This window comes from Typopeltis vanoorti, chromosome 1 (genome assembly GCF_054136105.1).
Source record: "Typopeltis vanoorti isolate ZY-2024b chromosome 1, IOZ_Tvanoo_1.0, whole genome shotgun sequence".
Taxonomy (NCBI): domain Eukaryota; kingdom Metazoa; phylum Arthropoda; class Arachnida; order Uropygi; family Thelyphonidae; genus Typopeltis; species Typopeltis vanoorti.
The window spans coordinates 174,479,082-174,493,443 of NC_143549.1; the positions used below are offsets into that span (position 1 = coordinate 174,479,082).

The following is a 14,362-nucleotide window of genomic DNA, read 5'->3' on the forward strand; positions in this document are numbered from 1 at the left end:
ATCCTTGCGCGCTAGGTACAATGCATTCCATTATGGCGACTACCACCGCTAGTAGTGACTCCTCCGTATCAGTCGATCTGCTTCCTCACTGTGTCACGTGATCAAACCTGTGTATAGTTGTTATTTTGTTCGTTATGTGTCCTTATCTGTGTTCCCAATTACTGTGAATGTAACGAAAATGTTGCTCTGTGAAGAGCTCAAACTATTGTGATCCATGCTACAAAACAAATACTGCGATGATCTTAGGCTAAACTTCTGTACCATCGATACCGAACGATGACGAAATATGGTGCACATTTCAAGCACGCGGTAGCAATTCTGGTCATCAAGGAATTCTGCCTGTAAAATCTACTTCCCTCTGACACCATGGAGTTAACAACATCTACGAATTTTGGATCTCGTCCATCCTTGAAACACACCAGCCCCCGCACATCCCTGGCTTATATAGACAGGGCTCTGTTCAACGAATTAAGCGGGATGAGACTGAAAGCAGCACCTTCTCAAGAAAGGTAAGTTAAAAGACAGTTTCATCTGGGATAATATAGTGTAGTTTACTCGCACTTTGATGCATACCTTGAGGAACGGAAATCCGATTATCAAGTACAAATTTTCTTAAAATATTATGAAACATATTTTAAATCTACAATGAGAATTTCATAAGCATAAGAGAAATATCATTTATCTATCTTGTGAACTGCACGCACTACTCATTGTGACGTCATTTATTTTTAGCTATGACTCCATTTTTCAATAACGAATGTGTTTCCTGTTATTTACCACCAAAGAAGTTTAGTATTCTGTAAAATCGAAAATGTTAATGTACCTTTTAAAATAAACCATCAGTCGATAATTCATGACGATGATGACATCTTGCAAAAAAAGAAGGTAGAATAAGAGGTCAAGTAAACTATAGCTGGACTGCTTTTAATACAAAGTTGATCGTGTAACTTCACTTCTGAGACTTACATAATCTCAGTTTGCATCACCAGAAGTGAGTTTTCCTTTTACTAATTTTCGCATGCCAATTTGCAGTATGCTGTGCTCAGCTGTGACATAAAAAGAAGAAGAAATATTTGTTTTAATGTTCAATGATAATAGTGCTGAAAGCAAAACTGTAAACCAGGATGGTATAAAATGAGAAAACTGGTTTTGTATTTTTAATTCTAGAAAGTGAATTAAATGTATTTAAATGAAAAAAAGTTTTTAGTTTATATTTATAACTCAAATAATTTAATATAATGCATTGACGTTTGTTCTGAATTATTATATTGCCACTGCATATTGCTAAACTTAGAGAAATTTCGTTTTTTTTTCCCTGAAGCTTTTTCCCTATAACGTCGTTTACGATTCAATTTCGATGAAGTATTTGCATTGTTACATGCAGCCATTAATATCTTTGTGCAAGTTACTTTCTATAACTGTAATATTTTTATGAATTTAAGCTATTAAGGAAGCAATTAATTGAGCAAGTAATATTTCCCATTTCAAGTGTTAACAAAGAAGGGTTTGAGAGAGTTATCTTTTCAGATTTTATTTCAGATTATCTTTGATGATGTTGATGAAATATTTCCGCAATTTACTTTCAGGATTGATCATTGATCTCATAAAAACAAATTAATTAATTTTATTATATATTTATATTCTAAGTTTATTTCTGGTTTGAGATAAAAGTATTTGATTCATAAAGAATTATTTTTCCCTTATTATTTATTTAATGCTATTATATATCAAATCAGTTAGGCGACAATATTTTGCAATAAGTTTGAAAAAAATCCATAATCAATTTTATACTCACACTGATGTCATGTATCCATGTTTTTAAATGCTTTTTCTTCTTGTACCAGTGTTGACGAATTATTCCAAGTGAATTTTCATTGCTGTCGCTGAAATAACCCCAAAAGGTATTTTAATGGTCTTAATAATAATACACGCATCCTCACAATCGTTCATCACAAGGTTTTCTTTGTAATAACATTGCAATTCATCTTTGTAGAGTTAGCTCTCCTCCTGAGCTTCAGCGCAGTCGCAAAGACATCGTGACATTAGTCTTGGAAAAATCTGGGTTATAATCCTGATTAGGAGAAGAAAAAAACTGTTAAGTTCTCTTCAACTTATGTGAGATAGCAGGAGTTTTTTGTATCATTGACAGACAAATTAGCTAAAAGAACGCCTGCAGTTAGGCAGATATAATACAATAGGTTCATAGCCATTATTATCTTGGCGATTCCAACAAAAAACTGTCTAGAATAATCACAGTACTGTATAATCGCTAATTTTTATATTATCATTATTAGAATTATTCTTTCATCACATAAAGTAATCGAACTATATTTAGCGCTCAGAATTTTAAACCCATGATTAGATAACAATCATTTTGCATTACCTGATTTTTTATAGCTTCTGCGATACAGTGAATGCATAGCAATCAGATTTTTACTAAGGAATGTTCCTGATATAAATCATTCATTTTCTGAAAGAGTTTCCGCTAAACATGAGTGAACGATTGTGTGTTCATTAATAAATACAGAAGCACTGAAGCAGTAGTTTGCTAGATGGATAATTACAGATATTAACCTTAAACTGCTGCATTATCCCTTCTCTTAATTACATAGATAAAAATAACTCAGTGTTTATAATTCATTATAACAGTCTATGTCTCTTCTGCTATTTAAATAGTGCAATTAATTTGGAAAGGAGAGGCAAACAATACAGTGGCAGTTGGGAGGGAAGACTTATGATTCCACTGCGCCGTTACTGAGATAATATTCCATCCAACAAGTTTGTTATATCTCTTCTCACTTTTATATAAAAAGTATATGAATTATCTACACAAGAAAGGAATGGGATTTTTAACATGGATATTTTAATTAAAAATCAAATAAGCGACGTCAACTTAACAGCATCTCTTCATCATTATCAGAAAAACAGAAAAGCCCTCTGATTTTGCTGTTAACAGTTGAGATGAAGGCAAAACCTTCTTAGGATAATTTTAAATGGACAAAGCAGTACAAACCAGCGAGATGATATCTAAGTCGCCAGTCTTAGAGGATAAATTTAGGGTTCATATGATTTTGAGCATTTAAGACTACGTTTATAATGAAATAATCTGCCAAACTTCCTTATGAAAGATCTTTTATGGAAATCTTATTATTTAAATATGTTTTAAAGGTTAATATTAAAACCGAGTTGCAGTTATTTATATTGACCGTTTAAAATAAAGGATTTTCTATGTCCTTCCCACCCACATATGCTTGTGGGTGAGAGATTTTTTGTTTTTATTATTTTTTGTATTATATATTCTTTTTATATAATACAAAATATATTATATTTTTGTATTATATATTTTTGATTACATAATATAATATTATATATAATATTTTATTATATAATCCTGAAAACCTGCTCTAGAAACCAAAAATGTTCGAGTCACTTCAACCTCCAATAAGCGGAGCAGTGGTCACGCAGCAGTTAATGAAACTCATCTCTTATCTACTAGCATTCACAATAAGCAACCATGTGCCCATGACGGAGTTCGAACTTTCAGCGTTTGGTTGGAGATAGAGTAAGTTAACACTCGGCATTGCTTGATATGACCTGTTTCATCACCTCACTTTTTAAACTCATTATGCGAAATGATTACGCTGAGTAACACATTTTTCTCATCTCCAGCATGCTAAAGTTTCGTGTTTACCACTGGAGAGTATTTCTCATTAGTTCCCAGTGCTCAGCACGAACGCAAAAGTGACCCTCAAATATTAATCAAGTGTGAATTTGCATAAAATAAAGATAAGCTATAGCATTTGAATGTTAAAAAGGGAATCTTTAATACTTATTTTGCCTCGAGTTCATGAAGCAGTTCGACCTACATATCGCAAAATACTTACATCTTCTAGTGAGCTGGTAGTATGATGAAAGGAAGCTAGCATGTTTAGTTTCTTATTCTAGAGACAAAGATGCATTCTTAGTGAAACAAAAAATGTCATTCTTCGGAGTGGTCATATTAATTTCTCCTAAAATTGCTAAATTGAATATGACAATTTTTGCAAGTTAAATGTTTTAAATTTTTAAATATAAAAACATTATACTTTGAAGTTGGTGAATTTGAAATTATAACCTAATGCATTTAGTAGCCCTTCGTAGTCATTTTTATAATCAGTATTGAAGAGCAGAGGGAAATATATTTACAGATATTCACATAAGACAGTCTGTGTCAAACTGTCATATGTGGATTTAATATTCAAAAATATATTTAATATTCAAAAATGTATTTAATATGTTAAAATGTATTCAAAAATTTTTGATACCTTTGGAATCATACTTGTTGCGCATGCTTTCATGTTATAATTCAATGGTTAGTTGGTTGGTTGGCTTATGGTTTGTTAGCTCAAGGACAGCAAACGTAATACTGTGCGCCATCATAGTCGTCAATACTAGCGATTTGGTTTGTTACTGTTACATTATTTGGATTGTGAAACTAATTCTTTGTTTGATCTGCCGTCATTCATTGTCGTAATCGTCTATCGAATTAATATTTTGTAACTATTGAAGAAAATAACCCAAAAGGCTTCGAGATGGCAATGAAAATTACAACGAAAAAGAATAACAAGAATGCTTAATAACAAATAGCTATCATTATAGGTATAGCTATTTTATGTGCGTCTGTATATATGGGATAATCGGCTTTTACTCGGTTGTTGTGATACATTTTAAAAACATAGATTTAATGACTAAAAACCGAGATAACTTATACAGATTTTAATAAGAATAATACGACTAGTTTCGGCTTATAACAGCCTTCCTTAGGTATTCTTAAAGGAAAAGAATAGTAATAAACTTTGAAGTATCTAAACAAACTGGAAATTACAGGTAAAAATTCCACACATAATTGATACATAAAAAACGTTGTACTTTTTCAAGTTATTCTAACAGGCGTGCCATTGTTTATTGCAAGTGTGCGTGCAGGTTCACGTGAACGCCAATATTGAATAACTGCAGCATGGCTATCTGATATGTTATAACTCAAATTGTTGTTTAAGTGGACAGGGTTCAGCAGGATTTCCCTTGATTCTACAATTTTCCTCTCGAACTCATCATCATCACAGCGAAAGATATTTTCTGATCTATCCCAGCAAACGGAGTGGCTTTGTTGATCATCATTAGGATTATTTGAAAAAAGAACATGACTGGATAACGCAGTTGAATGAGATCTTTTGTAAGAGATGTCTCTCTTATGCTCTTCTATACGTTGTTCAATAGATTTGTTAGTTTGTCCAAAATAAGTGATATTGCAATCGCACCATAATTTATATACACCTGGATATTTTAGGTTGTGATGAGTAGGTTTTGGATGGCTGATTAGAGAACGGATTTTAGGAAGTGTGGTGAAGAACGTCCTGATATTATATTTTTTAAGAACTTTAGCTAATTTTTTGAGACTGTGCTAATGTATGGAATGGAGATGCTACCTTTAAAATTAATAGTTTCTGTTAATTTTCTGTGCACTGTCTAGGAGGATCCAGAAGAAATTTCTTAATCGTTTTTTCAGAGTAAAAATTAGCTAAAGTTCTTAAAAAATATAATATCAGGACGTTCTTCACCACACTTCCTAAAATCCGTTCTCTAATCAGCCATCCAAAACCTACTCATCACAACCTAAAATATCCAGGTGTATATAAATTATGGTGCGATTGCAATATCACTTATTTTGGACAAACTAACAAATCTATTGAACAACGTATAGAAGAGCATAAGAGAGACATCTCTTACAAAAGATCTCATTCAACTGCGTTATCCAGTCATGTTCTTTTTTCAAATAATCCTAATGATGATCAACAAAGCCACTCCGTTTGCTGGGATAGATCAGAAAATATCTTTCGCTGTGATGATGATGAGTTCGAGAGGAAAATTGTAGAATCAAGGGAAATCCTGCTGAACCCACTTAAACAACAATTTGAGTTATAACATCCCAGATAGCCATGCTGAAGTTATTCAGTATTGGCGTTCACGTGAGCCTGCACGCACAATTGCAACAAACAATGGCACGCCTGTTAGAACAACTTGAAAAAGTACAAGTTTTTTATGTATCAATTATGTGTGGAATTTTTACCTGTAATTTCCAGTTTGTTTAGATACTTCAATGTTTATTACTATTCTCTTCCTTTAAGAATACCTGAGGAAGGCTGTTATAAGCCGAAACTAGTCGTATTATTCTTATTAAAATCTTTATACGTTATCTCGGTTTTTGGTCATTAAATCTATGTTTTTAATATACAAAAAAATAGGCAAAAATGCTTGTTTCTATCAAGTTTGAAAGTGATAAAAAGGTAGGAAATTGTTGGTATATTTGAGTTGCCTTAATATAGCAATGCTTCAAAAGTGAGCTCTGCCCAGAAATTTGTATATTCGTCGTCTTTTTATTATGACGTTTATTCGTCGTCTTTTTATTATGACTTTTTTACGGAACTGACGCTGTTTTGAATGGATCGAACCTAGTTAGCCACTTGGCAAAAACCCTCGGAATGGGATTGAAGCTCTGTTGTTGGATTTAATACTTTTTGCTAAATATAAACTTAACATTACGCCTGGAAAACAATTTTATTAAATGAGCGGACTCAGTAATATTTCTACTAAGTTTGTTTGAAGGGTTAATTGAATTATATCTTGGGTTTCGGAAGAATAAAGATTGCTATTTTATTGTTTTTACTACAAACTGATGTGTGATGTTTTCCTCTTAAGGATGTTATAAAGATGGATGATCTAAAAGAATAATGAGGAAATATGATAGGAGAAGGAAAGAGAAAATTAGAGAGAGAGAATATTACTTTTAATTACCATGACCTTTACTGAAATACTAGTTCTGTATGAATTCTTCGTACATCCTTTTTCAATTGAAGGCGAGTTCGTCAATCTCATACGGAGGTAAAGAGGGTGTTTTAATCCCGGAAACTCGGGTTTTCATCCCCGTACAGACAAATCGGCCTTCAGAACACACGCAATTTACTTACAAAAAAATACCGTTGCTGTTGATGAGGGGAGGTGGATGGCGTTGATGGTAGTAGTGTCGTGGTAGGAGAATTAAGTAGTGGAGAGGGTGAGATGTATTTAGCGAAGTAGAGTGCCATCCCCCTTGGTTTATTACGTGACTCCCTGGGGGTGTCACGTAATAATAATCATAATCCTGTTTTCTGAGATCATTACAAAGCAAACTCGTACAATCAGCCTCTCCTTTGGAACTTTTTAATCGCCCCCGGTATTCGTAGATTATGAAACTCGGAAATAAGGAAGAGGCGTGGAACAGTGGATGGGAACACTTCTATGGAGCTGTTTAACTGCTTCGCTTAGTTCAGCGGCACGTTCCGTCAACTTCAAGTAAGCAACATAAAGAACTTAATTTCTAAGGAGCTTAAAAGCATTTGTCTGAGAGAAAAGTTTAGTCATTTGACCTAACTTTTTAAAATTAATTTTTTATGATGCCTATTATTATGGTTTACTCTCTTCTAATGGTATACGTTTAGAGTTCTCTTAGATGTGCATTCGTTTTAATTTGTAAATTCCCAGGAGCTTCTAAAAAACAATTTAAATTTTTTAAATTATGAATAACAGCTCTTCCACAAAAAACATTACTGTATAAAATTAACCCTAATGTAGAAACTCCAGAAAATCTGTACTAACAGCTTTTTTGGGGGTTTCTAAGCAGTAGCCCTGAACTGTGATACGTTGGAAGAGAAATACAGATTGCACTTGTTTTTAGACTGTTTTTTGACGAACAAAAACAACCAGACAATAAACAAGTAACTGATTAACTGGATTGTCTGCTTATTTCAAGGAACGACATTTCACTTTTATTAAGTTATTGCATATTGTGGTTTTTAAATCTTCAGTAACATTGTTCGATTTAGCTATGAAGAATATTTTTATATTAATCTTTTATTTATAAGGTTTCAATCGAAATGAAGTCCGCGCGGTTAGCCTAGCGGCTGTGCGCTTCGCATCCATATGCCAGGGGAAGGAGTGTTCCAAGTTCGATTCCCGTCGAAGTCGTGAGGAATTTGAGGAACTTTCTCAGCCATAGTCAAGTTAGAAGGTCTTGGGCGCGGGCAGTAGGGTTTTTCATCCCGCAATCAGGCAAACCGGCCCCGCGAACACACACGGATCTACAGCCATAAATACTTAACCCCCCATGGGGGGGGACTCAACTTGCCCCAATAGGGACCGGGAGAAAAAGGGAGGAAACTCCATACGAATAAATAAATCGAAATGAAGACGTAACGTTAGTGTGCAACGTAAAGGAATCCTTGGCTACAAAATCGATCGGCACATTTTAGCAGTCGGTACTTGTAGGATTCATCTCTAATGAAAACACTGTTCAACGCATGTTGAATAGTGTCGGCGCTGTCTCCTGGGGAACATGAACCGGGATTTTTTCATTGAGGAAATAAAGGGGAGGTTATTACAGGTATCATAAACAACGCTAATATCCACCTATGAGAGCCGTAATATTAACCATAATATTGGTAATGCGTAATTATTATAAGGTTCGTCTTTAAACGATGCACAGCTTTAGTCTTCTGTTATGAATCTAATGTGTATGAAAGAAGAGTTAACAAATTTGTTGATTCGTGATGAAAACATAAAAGAATTATTAACCATTATCGACAAAATAGCATGAACTGAATAAATATGGAAATCGTTTGCTATAATAAGCAATTAACTAGGCTAATTAGTTCTTTTATGATCGTCATATCTCCAGAAGCTATATGAAGTATAATTAACAGTTAATGTTAAGTATTTAACATTTTAAGTGGTTAATGTGCTAGGAATAAGGATAAAAACTAATCTTTTCAAAACATTCTGTTATAAGGGAAGTAACTGAATAAACAAATATAAGCATATTAATCATTTTTGTTGCTCATTCAATACGTTTAATTGAAGACTGTTCAGAGAATTCTGAATATATTTGAAATTCTTTCTCTCGTATTCCTTGAAAGAACTTAAGAAAACTGGTGGACGCTAGGTACTCTTTCTGTTGTATGATGTATGGAAGTTAGGAAATTTTTCGTGGCTCAGAAAGACATGAAATTTACGGGAAAAAATTTTTCTCCAGCGAATGTTGTGCTTTCTTAGGAAATTAAAAAAAAAATAGATTCTCCAGGAGCAGCTGGAAATACTTTCTTTTCTCACAGACAGTGATTTATTCTACTTTTTGCCTCAAACTAAATCGGACTTTTTCTTCGAAGTGATGGTGAGCGGAACTACCTGCGCAATTTGGGCCACTGTTAGCTCAGTGATAAATAAATTTTGGAAAGAACTAATGGTCCGAAAAAAGGAAGAAATAAACACATGACTGACAATATTATCATAATGCATTAAAGTTTTGTGTGATATTCGACAAACAATAATATTCCAGCAAATGAAAAAAAAAATACAATTTCAAATACCTAAAAATAATTGAGTGTTACTTGCCTACAATGGCGTTGAAACTGTAAATCACTGGTAATAGTTTGAGTTATATGACTGAACAGTGATACTTTCAGATAATTGCTTTGGAATTGAAAAAAAAAAAATTTTACTTCCAAAATCTATAACTCAAATATCACACATTTTTGGAGGTACTTGCTGATGCTCAAATTTATCATTTATTTTCGGATGTTTTAAAAAAGATCATTTTTTATAATACTAACCGTACTTATTGAATTTAAGAAACGTTTATTCTATATTATTATGTAATGAATTTTCTCTCGTGATTTGATATGGTGGAAATGAAAATGATCATTTTATTTGTTTGATTCACGTTTTTCATGATGCGTGACGAGAACGACAGAATCAGTGAATCAGCTTAGGTTGCCTATAATGATGAAGGATGAATTTAATGCCAGTCCATCGTTTCTCTTAACTTGGTTATTGTTATTTCTTCATCAAAATAATTTCCATGAAGAGACACTTGTGTTTTATCGAGAAAAGAATGCCTACTGATTCCCAGTTTTAAATACGTCAACCTCCAGAGCGTGGAGAATGACTTACTTTCTGTTTGATGTATGCCAGCCATGTTATTTTTCTTGCATTTTCCACATTCCACCTGTCTGCTGAAATATATGCTGTTGTCATTGATGGTGCATTTCATTGCATCGCGATAAATAAACTGCTGTCGGCATATGCTATCAGCTCATTCATCAAAATTACGCATCCAGTAGAGAAGAACTCTATAGTATACACAATTAAACATATTGCAACGGCACAGCCAGACAGGCAGGTCATTAGAAACTAGTAAAAGAGCAAGAAGTGCCATTCTGCTCTAGTTGGAGACGTGATCTGATCTTTTTACGGGAGCAACTTCAACGAAGAAAACCTTATGAAACATAAATGAAGGGCTAATTTCATTCTATTTGGATCACTTCAATAACCTAATTAAAGACAATTTTGTTTTTCGTGCCCTACATTGGAAACGCTAAAACTCATGTAGCAGTGAACTTTGAGTGCTCGCAAAATAGCGCTTGTTCACTGGACTTGAATGATTTGTGACGGTGGTGATAGCGACAGCACCGGAAATTGGAAGTTGTAATCTGTTTATAGTAGAAATACCAAACGGTAAAATAAGATGTTCATCAATCCTTTAGTACTAGTAATTTACTATGAAAATAAATTTAGAAAATTAAAATGGTTGCCGATTTCCCTAAGCAGTTTGTTCTAATTTAATATGCCGGATTATTGTTATGCAATTTTTTTAAAAAAAGTGAGTTAGGTACTCACACCATCGTCATTCGGGGAAGCGATGAGAATTCGTATTCAATTTTTAAGCAACTTAAACAATATCAATATGACTACCGTTTCCTACACATTTCGAATTCTTGCTGCAAGCATTTACCTGGTGTTAGTTAAAAAATTGCGGATATTTATCCCATATGTGCTTAATACATATTTCTTTTGATTAAGAAAATATGCTATCAAAATTATCATTTTGTATCCAAAATCGGATACATCGAATTTCTGATTTTTAGTCCTAACTTAGGAGAATTTCTGCGCATTGCTTATCAAGAGAATTATTTTTATAATTTTATATTACATTAAATTAAATTATGTTAAAATTTTATATTATAAAATTTTTTAAATGAACGTTTTCTTCAATAAAATATTTTGCTTTTTATCCATTACAAATGACTCACGTTTATTTATTCTAAATCGTTACAACCAAACTTTTATTAACGTATTTTCACTAAAAACGGACTTTATCAGAATACACTTCTTTCAGGCAAATTTATCTACAAAAACTTAGTCGTGACGCGATCGTTAACATGTGACTATTGCATGCAGCTAACTTACACCACGAACTACACAAAGGATCACGTCATGTGATTTATTTTGACACTTGTTTCAAAAGGTCGCCGATGATTATCCAGCTAAACTCGTTTCTCTTCTTTTAAGTGACGTTTAATTTCGAGTTTTTATCACTTACTGATAGCGAACTTTTTTTTTCGACAGAGGGCAGCAATCATTTCCGAAAACAGGTTTTCGTTACCAAAAGTAAAAAAGCTACCTTAGATTATCTTTTTTCTATGCGCGATCATCGTTTATAACTATTGCATATAAGCTGATATCAGAAGACGCAGTGGACATACTAGAAGAGTCGGTCCTTTTTTTCTTTTTTTTTTCTTTTTTTTTCTTTTTCCAAACCACTTGCCAGAGGAACAAAAAACTTTTTAGTGTTTCTGAAAACCTAGCCCAAACGATATCCTTCGCGTTTTACTAAATAATAATTTAAAAAAAAAAAGCAAAATGTTATAAATGGATTTAATTACACATAGTTCAGCATATATTTAAATAACATATAATCTGGGGAAATAATTTAACATAATCTGTGTATTAGCATTTAATGATTTTATTTCTGTATTTATAGCCGAATAAAAAAAAAAACCTTAATTGTAGCCAGTTTGATCAGTAATTAACTATTTTTAATATTTTATGATACCTACTGCTTCAAAATGAAATTAAATTTCAGTAATCAAATTATTTCTGATTTTATTAATGTCAACACAGAATTTATACTTTTTAGCTGAAAAGATTCATTAGCTAACATTTGAATTACAGTGCGATTCAAGTCATTCAAGTAAATATCAAAAGTTGTATAATCGTCCTTCGGGGTTTCTGCTGCTGTTAATCTTCAAGTAGACTTCACGTTTAGGATACAGTATAGGCTGATTTTGTTTCAGTATTATTTACAATGTGGTCACACAAATTATATTTCGTTGTGGCTTTGAGTCACGAAAGATTGTAAACCTTCATTAGTACCATGTATAAGCAGAGAATTTTTATTTATTTTTTACTTAATCCGGATACCATGCTCTAAATAAGAAACACCATAACATAAGGACTCCAGTAAACGATGTGATGGTGTGGTGTCACACCGGGCAATGGAATTCATCTCCTACCTTAAGACAATTTCAAACATCAATGTCCACGGTAGGATTCGAATCTGTAGTTTGGGCAGCGGATATACTAACCACTTGACTAACAGGCTGGAAGGATTGGTAGATAATTACATTAATCTCTTAGAATGACTAGTTGCTTCAGTTATACAGTTTGGTGATCAACAGTTAAACTGATTGCGGCAAACTGTGAATTTATTGATATGGTATAGTTTCTAAGGGTCGGCGATTGAAATATGAACCCTGATGTCAGGCCGAAATACGGTGGAATATACGAGTATTAATCGTTTTTCAACAATTTTGTTTTTTATAGCTTTTTTGTGATAAGTATTATTTTGCGTTATTTCAATATGATAGCATTGCTGCAAGCAGTAGAATAAAAAAAAATAAAGTATTTTGTATTTTTACAAAACAATTTGGGAATTAAACTTCAGTAAACTCATATTTTTTCAACTGTATCTGTTAGAAAGCAAGTCACTTAAGTAACATTCATCTAGACCTCCTTAAAAACTCAGAATTTACAGTAACTTGAAGCGAAATTTATAACCACAGGAGTGTTACGAATGACTCGGGATCATAGTGGCACCACGACAAGATTTAATTTTCAGACGCTTCACGATGATGGTTCAAGATTATATCCAATCCGTTTGCAATTTGATGTTTAATGGATGCAGTTATTCTCTCCTTTTGTTCATCGGAATCCCCTGTTAGTTCAGTCAAAATTGCTGCTGTACTATTGGGTAGAAAAAACATGGATTCGATTCCAGTTTATTACGCTAGGAATGTTTATGGTGTTTTCAGACGAAGTAGATGTACTCATAATTATATTTTACTTTAGGATGCTGGATTTCACATTTTCCCTTAAAAGTTTAGTTCGTGTCATTATTAACATAAACATTCCTATCGTGAATACTTTTTCATGATGTTCCTGAAATGATGATCTACTTATAAAGGATATTTACGATCCTAAATGATTGGAACGAGTTTGGAAATATAACCTTTTAATAATATACAATTTATTATTAAATATACTTGTATATATTGTATATTAATTGTATATTAAATAATATACAATTTATTTTTTTCTCAATTTATTATATATTAATATCAGGTATTAAATTTTGAGTTGCAGAACCTGATTTACTTAACATTTGTCTGAGTATAATCCTCAAATACGATGAAATAACTCATTCTAAAAGTGTAATTTTATTACACTTGAAATAAAACAGTAGAATCGAATATTTTGTCGATCTAAGCCTTATATTTTTACTATTATGTAGAACTACTTAGGTAGACAATTTTTTAAAATTAATTTATCGGTTTGTTCGTATTACGAAACTTGTTTCTTAGACAAATGAATTACTCAAAATGTTTTCCGTTCTTGACCCGTTTGTACAAGAAAGTGCTAATGAGCTTCATGAAAGTCATTAGCACTTTCTTGTATAAATTATGCAGCTGACATATTGGAAAAAATACTTAATTTGTAATGATTTTCTTTTTCTTCATGCAACTGAAAATCAGAAACATTTAACCAATTTTGTGAAGGTTTTCGATTAGAAGGAAAATCTTTGTTTGAAAAATTTACAGAGCATTGAAGTTTATGAAGGACTTATATTTCACTTGTCGTGAAATATAAGTCCTTCATAAACGTAGATAGAAAAATTTTTCTTCCAAGGTCCCAAGCTGTTATTACCCTGCATATTGTTCTATTATAACGTACCTCTGCTTTCATGGTCGTAGCTAGTCTTCTAGATAATGCGAAATCCATTAGGACATGATTTGCTTTGCTTTACATAATTTCAGCTTGTGTTTTGATTAAGTATGCTTTGAGCCTGAATAATACCAGCTTAAACCAGAGGCATGTTGTATTGATCATTTTTGAATGTGACGCTTAGATTTGAGCATCTTATTCCACGATTATTTTTTTGCTAATATTTCTCCAT

At 32.7% G+C, this 14,362-nt stretch overlaps 1 protein-coding gene across 1 annotated transcript in view; it reads left to right on the top strand.

Moving 5' to 3' along the window:
- Window positions 1-282: 282 nt before the first annotated feature.
- The window catches only part of LOC150110655 (potassium channel subfamily T member 1-like), a 242,973-nt gene continuing 228,893 nt past the window's right edge, over window positions 283-14,362 (top strand). Inside the window, exon 1 of the mRNA XM_090400080.1 lies at window positions 283-509. Within this exon, the coding sequence (XP_090256206.1) occupies window positions 367-509 (143 nt within the window). The 5' untranslated portion in view covers window positions 283-366. The remainder of the gene's footprint in view (window positions 510-14,362) is intronic.